General features: G+C 35.9%; 1 protein-coding gene across 1 annotated transcript in view; it reads right to left on the bottom strand.

Moving 5' to 3' along the window:
* Positions 1–12,793, bottom strand: part of RABGAP1L (RAB GTPase activating protein 1 like) — a 368,977-nt gene that overhangs the window by 269,686 nt on the left and 86,498 nt on the right. The window contains exons 13-14 of the mRNA XM_087827782.1: positions 5,396–5,489; positions 2,616–2,766 (exon numbers count right to left, since the gene is read on the bottom strand). Coding sequence (XP_087683908.1) covers positions 2,616–2,766; positions 5,396–5,489 — 245 coding nt within the window. The remainder of the gene's footprint in view (positions 1–2,615; positions 2,767–5,395; positions 5,490–12,793) is intronic.

The raw sequence follows: 12,793 nt of genomic DNA, 5'->3' as shown, positions 1-12,793 counted from the left end.
TGAATGAGATTAACACCTGCCTTGCAATCTTGATTATATCAGATAGTCATTAGGAGTGGCTTTTAGAGAATATTATCTGACTTTATGATATACTTGAATATGCGTAACCACTAAAATAATAACTCATGTAACCACTACAAAGTCAAGTTTTAGAATTAAAATATTACATAATATATAACAGCCAGGAAAGAAAAGACAAAAACAAAAAAGACAAATCTGACACTTCATGCTTCTAAAAAGATTTCTTCTCCATTCCATCAACTGTTATTCACATCATGAGCTCTTCTGAAAATTATGTGACAGGAAGTTATCTAATACACCTATTAAAGTGGAAGTATACACTGATACCATATCCATTATTACTATTATCATGTTATGATGTAATATCATACTGGCAAAAACAGTAGAAACTAATCTTGAATACTTACAATGTGCCAAGCACTGTATCATTTTATTTCATTCCCACAACAACCCCAGTAACAATCCTATTATCCCTACTTTACAAATGATGAAACTGAGCCTTAGAAAGTTGGGACAACTTCTCAAGATTACAAATTAATATGTGGGAGAATCCAGGAGGAAACGCAGGAGTTCACTATGGAGGGCAACAGTGGCTTCAAATTTTAAACTCTGTTGCTTACTAGCTTGGGATGTTGGGCAAGTTCCTTAGATGGCACTTGGTATATATGGTAAAACTTATCACACATATGAGCATATACTATAGTGTCAGGAGTTCACAAATAATATTTTAATTTTTCTCCCAAAGTCTGAAATCTTAACAAAGCCTCTAGCTGTTACCCCATAAGCAGCCATTAAAAGTACACAGCTTGTTATTTATATGAAAAAGGTATCTGACACCCAAAATTATGGTCTGTGCACATATTTGCTCAGATAGCCTCATCAATAAAAACTTTTCTGAGCACAAACTTCCAATATATGACTATTTCTCTCATTATTTATTTTTATTACACACCCAAGCTACTGTATTATACTGTTATTTTTATATTTTTAACATTCAGTCCCAAATTCTCTGGAACTAATTGTACAAGTTTAACTATATTTGAAATTCCTGATTTCAGGTTTTTAAGTAAGAAGACATAAAGAGTTTTTATAATAATATACACATGTAGTTTTCTAAGACTCCCTGGATAAGTAGTCAACTGCCACACCTCTGCCCTCAGAGCTTCAGGGACACCGCTCTTCAGCAGCGTGGACAGCCCTCTTAGTTGTGCACCAACAGTGACAAAATCACATAGCAATATTTAAATTGCCAAATGTGTCAAATGCCCGTCTTTATAACATAAGTTTATTTCCAAAGTAGGCGTTGTCATCCATCATCATAACATCAGTTCTTACTTGAAGGGATAGACTAGTGTTTTTTAAACATCTTGCTATGTAACGTTCTGTGACAGCAATCTTTTCAAACCATTCATCCATCCTATGAGTTAAGGTTAAATTAAAACTAGATTTCCTATAAATCCACATAATCAAACACATGCAAACTGCAAAAACTGTAATATTCTGAAAGTGAACATCTAAGTGTGAGCACCACTGTTATTCAGCCCCAATGTGTGCAAACCCCTTCTTCCCTCAGGTCTCTCCTGAACCACGTGGGACAAGTGGCCATTGGGCCCAAGGACCTAGTGAGGTCTCAGTACCACAGCAGAGCAATCATTAGCACAGCAAGTATCAGTGCAGCTTCATATTTTGTAATTTAAAATATACAAATAAAACTTTAGATATCCTCCCATGGATCACTTTGCACATGCCACTGTAGAAAACATTAATTGTGAAAAATAGTTTTAAAAATCTGAATTCAGCAGTCACTGAATACACTAGGCACTCAAAAATATTTGTGGAAGTGAAGGGGCAAAGAAGGAGGAAGGGAAGAAGGAATTAGAGGGCCTAAAGAATTATAAAAGTTGATATATCCCGAGGAACAAAGTCTTGCTTATCAAAAAATCACACTTATGAATTGAGATTTTTTAAAAACAAAAAAGTTGCTATTATTTTTAAAATCTATGATTTAGAGTGGATTAAGAAATTAGGAGGTGAGGCCTGTGAAGACAGTGTAGGACCGAGGATGACCTTTATCATGCTCTAAAATGAGCCTTTTAGACATAGCAAAGGAATTCACACTGGATCCAGGGGCTCCTGACAGAATAAGGATCTGGACAACTGTCCACACATCATTGAAGTGCGAGGCCACATAGGCACAGAAGGCCTTTTGATTACATTTTAAGTTAGTTTGAGTTTAAAATTATACTAGAAGACAATTATATTGTGAACAACTATAACTATATATAAATCTCAAACAACAAGAAAAGGTTACTTTATTACACTTGAAGTATAAATATATTCCAATTTGGTAAATAGTTATCAGAAAGTCATTAACAGGATAAAATGAAAGCCAAGGCATAAAGTGCCTGCAGCTGACTATGGTGCCTTGTTTACCACTATCCAAGAAGGGTTCTGAACAAAAGGCAGAACTATTCACTGCACCACACTGACAGAGTTTTGAAATAGGTCCAAAGCATTTATGGCTATCGGAGTTATGAAAACAGGATTTATTTTAAATGTTGTCCCAGGAATATAACATGAAAAGAGCTTCCTACCTTTGTGATGAGAAGTCGGTATCTATCCAGCATTGCCTGGTTGTCATGGCAGCCTGCTAACAACTGCCACACCTCTGCCCTCAGAGCTTCAGGGACACCGCTCTTCACCAGTGTGGGCAGCCCTTTCGGTCGTGCACTGAGGTTATTGTGCCTGAGAAAACAAGAAAATAAGGCATTCATACTCCCCTCACCACTGCTGAACTGCTGGTGTTATGAAATGTATATTAATGAATTTACATAAAGGATAAGCCTGGCTCAAGAGAGAACGGGGGAGGGCATGAGATAATGACAGAGTTTAAGCTCTGAGATGTCTTTGACTACTTTTCCTGATCTTATCTTCTTTTTTGGTGAACCATGTAATTCCACCATCAAGGAAAGGTTCTTCTTCCTCTCATTTACTTTTTTTTTAATCACCCTATGAACTTACGCGGTATAACAAATGTGTAACTGAATATTTCTAGGCAGCATTTAGAGGCACACAAAAAACATCTGAATCCCATTAGAGGAATGTATGGCAAGATGGCTGATGGTGTATGTGTGTGATGGGGGATGGGGAGAAGGGATCCTGAAGCTGAAAGTGGGTCACAGGCTCATGGTCAACATGCCCCCAATTGCCCAAGCTGCTGAGAGGCCAAAGAATGAAGCAGAGAAGTCCAGCTTGTTGGTTTAGAGTTTTAACAGGGAACTTAACCTACAGGATTGCAGTCCTGGGCACCAGCAGGACGAAATAGACCCCTGCACCATTCACCACCCCCAAACCAGCTGTTTCACACCCTCTGAGAAATTAACCTCCATGTTCCAAAAGGAATGTAGAGGTGATGGGGGGTCAAAGGGACCAGAAACCAGGGGCTTTGGTGCCAGGGTGAGTTAAACATTGAGGGCGCCTTAACAGAATCCCCCATCCTTAATATCTGATCAACCTCGATTTTCAGCTGGGCTCTTCATCTTCTACCACTCCAAGGTGATGTCTGAGCATGCTGATCTGCCTTCAGCAAGAACCTTGTTAGGTCAGTTTAGCCAGGATTCCACATTACCCTGAGGTTTCTTCTTAGTAATTTTCCATCTACTGACCTCCACCCTGCTCCCTAGCTGTAAATTCTCACTTTTCTTCGCTGTATTTGAAGTTGAGCCCAATCTTTCTCCCCCACTGCAAGACCCACTTCAGTGATCCTTATACCCATCATGATAGCCACCCCCACCTTTGAATAAAATCTACCTAAGTGGCTTAAGAAGTATCATGAGTAGTTTTACTTTAATACTAACTTGGGGCCATCTAAATTGAAAACTGTTCATCATAAAGCAATAGGGGCAACAACACTAATCAAAATCAGTAAAACATGTGAGATAAATTTAGGTAGGTGGACAATGCTTACATGAATAAATTAACTTCTGGATATAGTATAGGGGAAAATTGTGAAACATTTTTAATACGGGCCAAAGAGGTTGCTGAACATCCTTTTAATGGAATGCCGGAGCTTCTGAGAATTACCTGATGCCATAGGGGTGTATGCCTTTATTTGTCTTTGACGAGGCTAATTTACAATTCTCCACAGATAGGCAATGATGTGTAGAAACCTGACAATAATGCAAAAGTCTTTTGTATCTAGCTATTCAAATGATTCCTGTTCATGCAGTGCAGGTGAATTGTTAAGTGCAGAATACAAATCTCTTAATTAAATCCTCACTTGATTGGTTCTAATATCTTACTGGTTCCCTATTAATTATGAGTTAGATAAATTCTGAGATGTGTTATTTTATATTTGTACACATAAAATAAATTACATTTTCTTTGTTTAATAAAGGTGAGGCAGCTGGCCCTCTCTTCTTCCTAGAGCATCTCCTCACAAACATAATCGGCTCAACACTTTGGTTAGGAATTTGATGAACCTAGTATCCAGATTTTACAATGAAAAGTCATAAGCTTCCAACCCTTGGATCTATAAATACATACCTCCAAATTAACTCAGGAGTCTCTTAGGATATGTATAGGAGATCACGATAAATAACATTCATTTGTCTCTCAAGATAAGAGTAGTTTTAATTGTTCTTTCTTCTACTTTACTATATTAAAAAACAAAACAAAGCATGTCTTCCCAGACTTTGTAGTTCCTCCTGGACTACCTGCATGCATGTAATCTGATATGCATACTCAATAAAAAAAAAATAGTGTTTTCCATATGTCTACACTAGCATGGCGGAATCTTTTTATTGGCAAGATTGTTTATTTTACCAGCATATGATACTCATGATTCTCCTTTTTAAAAACTTAATTATAACAAATATAAACAGAGTATCTTTTTTTTGTAGTTCCAGATAAAAATCCAAAAATGTAAAGTAAAAGTTTTAGTCAGAAAGATTAAAACAGACTGAGTTAGTTTATAATCAGTGGTGAAATGAGTATTTCTAAACTCTATAGCCCCTTTTAGTGGTAATCATCTTAGTAGAGAAAGAAAATGTACCCCTTTAACAACAGATATCTACATGTGTTGGCAATAGAGCATAAAATTCACTCCTCTGAGCAATGTTATGGCTGGTAAAATAATAAGGCAAATATGTCTTTCAAAAGTAAGTTATATAAGACCATACTGGGGGGAAGACCTAGGTAAACACAGAGCACTTAGGAATTTTATTTTAACTTTTATGTTTTTAAAAAGTACATTAAAATATTAAAATCTATGAACACAAAGATTTTAATACAACAAATTATGTAATACAAAACCTAACTAATACAAATCAATTATATAAACATAAAATTTTCAGTAAGAAAAATAAATTTTTACCATCTTCCCAGCAATTCTCCCCAAGAATACAGGATCTTCTCAGGACAATCCTTAGACACATCACCTGTTCCACTAGAGAGTTCATTATCACTCTCTGCAGAAGAAACACAAAAACAAAAGCAACAAACATTATAGTATATATAATATTAGATATTTATATATCATAAAACAAAAAAAATGACTATGTGCCCATAAAAAACAAATACTTCTGCTTATATTATTACACTCATTGCAAAAATAACAGTAAAACAGTTCATCCATATAATTTATCCTTAGTACCTAGATACATGCTTAGTGCCTAGATAAACTTTTTATGAAAATGTTTACATAGTATAAAATTTACATAGTATAAAATTGAAAATACCTACAAATAGGATAAATACCTACAAATACAAATAGTAAAACTTAAAAGTTAATGGTAACACAATTAGAAATTCCTATATGGTGCTCTATTCATCAGATTAATATTCTCAAATATTAATATTTTATTAGTGAGACCAAAAAATGCTAAAATCAAGGGTGACACATATATATCAATATATAATGCTGAGAAACACATATGTTACAATACAAATACACCAATCTGAAATGTAAAAAAGAAAAATTAAGGTTTTAAAGACATATAAGTACGAGAAATTTTTGACTAAAGGGAACTATTTGGCCTTTTAAAATGTCAACTTTATAAAACATTCAAAATTGTAAAGTAAGTTTTAGAAAGAACAAGATTGAGTTACAGTTTACAATCACTGGTGAAAATCAGTAATTCTGAACTCTATAAGGTAACAGAGATAGTACAAAAATGAAATAGGCACAGTTTATCTACATTATAACAAGGCCTTTGACACTGTACTAGATAATCCTTATTGCTTTCTGAAACCAAAACCTATATTATTATAAACCTCTGCTAACAAGCCTAAAATCATCACTGGTAACAACAACGTGTTGTCTTTCTGACGATATTCCAATCTTCCACCACAAACAGTTCACTGGACTATAAACACCTAGATTAGCAGAGGAAACCCACAAGGAAAAGGGAAGAAAATAAGCAAACTGAGGTAACACTGATGAACATTAGAGCATAAAGGACAGCAAGTCAGGGGCCAAATAACTGAATGAAAAATCAGACTTAGTCAAGGAAGGTTGTTATTCCAGGTTTTTATTGAACATTTGCCTTTTAAAATCCATATTCCAGGCACTATTCTAAGTTTTACAGGAATTATCTCAATTCTACTAGTTTGCCCACTTAGAAAATGAAAAAGCGGAAGCAAAGAGAGGTTAAGTAGCTTGCCTGAGATTACCCTGCTAAGGGAGAGAGAGGGTTCCATCTCCATTTGAATCCAGAGTCAAATACCACCACTCCATGTAGTTTTTCCTACCACGTTTCTATAGGAGGCTGTGCTTGGCATTAGCAGGTACCAGTCTGTGCCAAGTGCCAACATCTAATACATGCTGGGAGCCAGGGCCAAGAATGGAAAAGCCAGGCACATTTAAAACAACCTGCCCAAGAAACACTAAATTGGGAGCAATAGACTTCCTGGAGAGGCTTCAGGGGTGTATTCCCCTTAATGAACAAAAATGAAATTGATAGCCCAGTGACATCGAGAGTGTGAGCCAGATTTCTGTCTTCCTTGCCGCAGAAATTACAGACCAGGAGTGTTTTAGATACTTGATGGCCATCCTGCTAGACTGAAAAAAAAGGAGGCTGAGGGACAGTATGTTAAAGTTCCTACAATATTAGATAAAACAGAGCTTCAAGATAGAATGAGGGAAAGAAACTAAGAAAAAAATAAGAATGAAAAGACATGGGAACCAAAGTGCAGTAAAAAGCATAGTGAGCAGACTGGCAAGTAGAACGTGACAAAGAAGGAAAGGGAAGGAAGATGGAACCAAGCAGGTATGTAGGTTAATTCTGAAGGTTCTGAAGAAGCAACTGCATCCCATTCTACACAGGAAAAAAGGACAGAAGAAAGAAGACTGGGGTGCCCATTCTTGACTTAACCCTACTTTTCCATCAAAATCCAGGTTGGGTGTTACCCTTTTCTGGCTGGGCTAAATGCTCCCCCTCTGGGCATATTCTCATTGCACTTAGCACATCATATAATGTGCCTATTTTCTTCTCAATCTTCTCCCATCAGATTTTCAGGTTTTTTGATGTGGGGACTAACTTTTATTTCTGTATTACAAGTGCCGAGATTGATACTTGGCCACAAGAGTGTTAAAAGTTGCCTGAATGAATAACTGAAGAGGAGGGGAGAAGAGGGGAGGCAAATCCGTTTCAACTAGAGAAAAATGTATGCCTTGAATGCTGGTGACATCTCTCTGTGTGTGGACGTGGGTAAACAGGAACCAGGCTCACTCAGTCATTCATAATGGATCCTGGAGCCAGACTGCTTGGACTTGAAATCCAGTTCCACCACTTACTAGCTGTGATCCTGCACGTTACTTAACCTGTCTATGCTTCAGCTGCCTATTTCTACCTTAGAAATAGGTAGAAATATTTTCTACCTTAGAGAGTAGTTGTAGGAATTAAGCAACTTATTACATGCAAAACATTACAGTGCCTGGCAAAAGGCAAGCGCTATACAAATGTAAGCTATTAAAAGCTGTTTCATTCAACAAGTGTGAATGCCTATAATGGAGAGTACTGGGGTAGAAGCCAGATTGCATGGTTTGAGGAATGAACTGAATGGGAAGTGAGACAGTAAATGCAGTTTTCTTTATTCCAATTCATGAAATATGGGGAGGTGAGAGAATAATATAGCTAAAGGGAGCTACAGGTCAAGTCAAGCATTACTCTTCCTTCATCAACTCCCCTTCCCCAGGAAACTAGCCAGTTCTTCCTTTCTGGCTCTTGTGGAGACTCCTCCAGTAATATCTATAAGACTTTCATGAAAATATGCCTGTTTTCATTATTTACTCATGTATTCATTATCTATAACATTCATGTTTTACATGTGTATTTCCCTCTCTTGTAATCTAAGCTCTGCAAGGGCTGGAATCATGTCTTATTTGTCTTTATATAGTAGACTTTTGCACATAATAACACTCAACTGTGGAATGAATGGAAAGATTTCTGTTATTGCTTAATTTTTAGAATATGTTCATACACTTAAAGTAATTAAATAGTTCCAACTTCTCTATAAAGTTTAACTTTAGAAGAGGTCTCTGGGAGACAGCTGAATTTAGGAAGTAGGATTTGGTAGAGACTCCTCTAATATCTCTTACTTCAACCCTTTTTCAGGAACATTTTCCTCATCAATTTCCATTTCCCTGCAGTTAGTGGTCTCCTTCAGAAAGGGGGGCCACACAGAGTACTGCAGATATCCTCAAACTCATACTGTAGGACTACAACTTTGTTTAGTCTAGACATCAGTAAAATGGAAATAATGGTATCAATCATATCACATTGTAAAAATTAAATGAAAATGCACGTGTACTACTAAATGCAGTGCCTAGCACACAGCAGTACTCAAGCATTAGCTCTCTTTATTATTGTTGTTTTTACTGAGTCCTCAGTTTCCTGCTCAGTACTTTCAAGTAACTAAAAAACATTCCATGTTTGTTTTTTCTTATTATCCACTGATTTCTAATGTGCAGAGAGCAGCAACCAATTGTGCCACACCAAAAGAAGAGAGCTATAACTTTTTAGATCAAACAAAATAAATACGTATGATACTTCAATCAAAATAATAAGGGCTCTATCTTAACTTTGGCCACTCCCTGCTTTGAAAAAAACTGTGTTTCCATTAGCAATGTTTCTCATCCTACTCATAAAAGGAAATTTTCAGAACTCATATCAATAAGCATCATAAAAGGAAAAAAAATACACACACATAGACACAATGATTTTTCAAATCAAGTTAAAAGAAAACCACAAAGTTAGGAGCAAATGGGCACAAAAATCTCTTTTCTTTACAACTGAAGGATTACTCATAAAATAAAAAGCTGAAAAGTGAGCGCAGATAAAATGTGACTACTGAGGGTTTTCAGAGATGATTCCCTTAATTATACCCCTTTTTAAATAAGTAATAAACTTTTGCTGAAAATAATAAGGGAATCACAGTTTGCTGTAAACTCTCTTTAAACACATGGGGGAAGGGGAAAAACCTAAACCTTACAAATTGTGCAAAACCTATAGGAGCACAGTTCTGTATTATACCTGTCAATTTAAAATACTACAAAAGGGATTTATGTTGATTACTTAGTAGTACATAATGTCATTTTGGACAGCCAAAAACTATAACCACATTTGTAAACCCTGAATATAATATAATCTCTCATTTCACACAGGACAGAATCAGAATATACTTGTTCTAAATGGAAGCTGATATACAAATATAAATCATTAAACCAAAGATCATCCTTAATTTCTGAAAAATTACAACATTTCCCGCCACCAAAAGCAGGTGATTTTTTTTTAGAGAGAAGATTCAAGATAGAGGAGACCACACATAGCATCATTCTTTCCAACTAAGTCATCATCCCTGTCATTCTCTGAATCTAACTGCAGGTTTCTAATTAATAATCCCTGTAGTTGCTATGCATAAGTGATTAATAAAAACGTATCATTATTGTTGAAACCTGTCAGCCATACTCAAGAATAGTACATCACCTGAAGGACAATGAACAACGTTAAGCAAACTGTTGTCTTAATTGTGAGGTCAGTATATTCTTTCGTGTGTGTATGTGTTCGTTGCTTTTTACATTTTTCCAAGATAGTAATGACATTTAAAATTTATTTAGATGTCAATTTACATTTTGTATTTCAGTTATTTGGAAATGCATTTCAATTTTCTGCCCATTTTCCTTTTTTTAACTACTTTATTGAAGTATGATTGACATACAAAATGCTATAGACATTTAATGCACACAAATTGGTACGTTTGGAGAAGCTAGCATAATCACATAATTTAAAATTTTGGAGAATGTCCATTTGAATGTATTATCTGTGACTCTTTTTTCAACATAAACTGAGGGGTGCTAAATAAGGAAAGACATGTCTGACAGATTATAAAGAGAATACGCATAAGTCGTTAACAGGCTCTGCGACTCTAAGAGAAACGAAGTACAGTGAAACCAATTGCACCACAGGCTAACACACAAAGGAGGTAAGGTCCTGCAGCATCTCATCAACAGATGTTTAAAACACTTTATGTTGCTGTTCTCTGAATCTAACATTTTAAAGAGATTTCCATTCATTAAACAAATATTTCCTTAACACTTGCCACATACTAGGCAATGTGAACTCAAAAGAGAATAAAATACCATCTGCCCCTTAGGAACTCACACTTTCGAAGGTGAGAGAAATGAATTTTAAAAGACCATATTTGTAAATAAAGTATTTTAAGAATTATTATAGTGGTGTGTTCAGGTATCAATAGAGCAAGATGGTAAGAAGACCAACATTGCTTCAGTGTGTAAGGGACGCCTTCCAGAAAAAAATGGGAGAAGAGGGGCCTACTTGAGCCAGAGGTCAAGGGAGACTATCTGAAGAGGTAACACTTGAGCCTTGAACTAAGAACTAAACGACGAGAACAAGAAAAAGGAAGCTTTCCTCTGTCCCATTTACCCTTTCTTTATTTTATTAATGTCTCTCTCCATCTCTAGACTGCAAGCTCCTTAAAAATTGGAACTGTTCTTAAGCATATACTACAGTGCCTTGCATATAACAGGCAGTAAATCTAACTGAATGTAGGAAGAATGGAAGAAAGGAATCTGGAAAGAAAGGGTAAGTGGGACAGAGCAAAGCTTGGTAATGACAGAAGCAAGTAAGAGGAAACTAGCACTGGAGAATCATAAAGGTTATGGGGAGAGAGGCGACTACAAAGATTATTAACGGGTTATGGTCAGGCATGAAAAATTTCAGACATGAAAAATCAAATACCCTTACTTCTTGGATGTTGTGGTTTTTATACAAAGAGAAAGGACAAATTAAAGCTTTAATTATCTAAAGTCAATCTTGTTTAATTTTTAAAACCACTCAAAATTTAAAAGATTTTAATGTGCTCAAATGGGTCCTACTTAGAATTTTTACTGAATAATTTGCCCATCTCTATCTACAGTATAATGAAAACACTAACAGAAGTCTATTGTGTAGCTCTTCTGCTGACATACATTTTACAAATATTTCCTCCAGCCCCAATATTAAAGCCAGTGTGATATTTTTAGCACTAAGTTTTTGGAAAGCTCAGCTTTCTTCCTGTAGTTATAAGAGATCTGAGTCACTCAACTCCCAATGCCATATTTGAATCATTAGAACACCACATCCCCCTGATGCAACAAGAGCCTTAATTTCTCCGACTGAAAAATTAAGCTCTTTCCTTCTAGATACTAACTATTGCGCAAAAGAATGGAATATGAATTACTTCCATAATCTGTCTGCAAACAGTTAATAAGCTCTCAGTCTTGCTTCAGCTAAAGGAGTTAATTGTTTACAGAATGCAATTATAAGGTAATCAGGAGCCTGTTGAATAATTTGCATATGTTTATTTCCCATGTATCTATATATCTATATCTGTCTATATATGTTTGTGCATATTATTCTCTGGTAAGGCATCTATTCATATATTAGCCTATTTATTTATTTGGGTGAGTTTGTTTCTTATTGTGGAGTTTTACTAGTTTTTTCAATAAATGGAATGCAAGTCTTTCTTCAGATAAGTGTTTTGCAAGTACGTTCTGGTCTAAGGCTTTCTGTTTCATTCTTTGAACATTGTCATTCACAGAGTAGACATTTCAAATTTAATAAAATCCACATCATTTTTTTTACTTTCATAAATAGTAAACAAACAAATAAGTAATCAAGAGCCTAGCTTCTGGTCTTGACACTGTCACTCAATCTCAGGGTCTCAGTTTCCAGAACTATAAATGAGATATTTCAGTAAAATGAAAGTAAAATCTGAGTACATTCTGTGTGCAAATACATAATGCCTAAATTGTTGCCAGGCTCCAAAATTTAAATATTTTAATGATTTGAGGTTAGCAAAATTTTCCTGATTGGAATAGAATGTATCAAAGAAGCCAACAACCAGCACCCTCTTCCCCAGGGCTTTTCCTCAGACACCCACCTCCCCAAGCCCCATCCACAGACTGCACTTGGGAGTCACGGTGGCTAACAGCAATTTCTGGCTTCAACCTAGTTCTCAGCTTGAGGCTGATAAACAGTAGAGTCAGCCCACTGGGGTGAAATGGGGGAAGAGGAAAAGGGAGATTCTAGCAAAGAGCCTGAAAAACAAAGAAAAGAATTTAGCAAACAAAACAAAACGGTGTGCCCTTGGGCAACCTGCTTCCCTCTCTAAGCTTCAATTTTTCTGTACCAAAAAAAAAAAAAGATAAAATACCAGCTCATAGGGCTGGTGTGAGAATTAAACAGATAGTTCACATAGTGTTTCATACATA

This window comes from Miniopterus natalensis, chromosome 19 (genome assembly GCF_054644295.1).
Source record: "Miniopterus natalensis isolate mMinNat1 chromosome 19, mMinNat1.hap1, whole genome shotgun sequence".
In the NCBI taxonomy this organism is placed as follows: domain Eukaryota; kingdom Metazoa; phylum Chordata; class Mammalia; order Chiroptera; family Miniopteridae; genus Miniopterus; species Miniopterus natalensis.
This window is presented reverse-complemented; position numbering and strand designations above follow the sequence as displayed.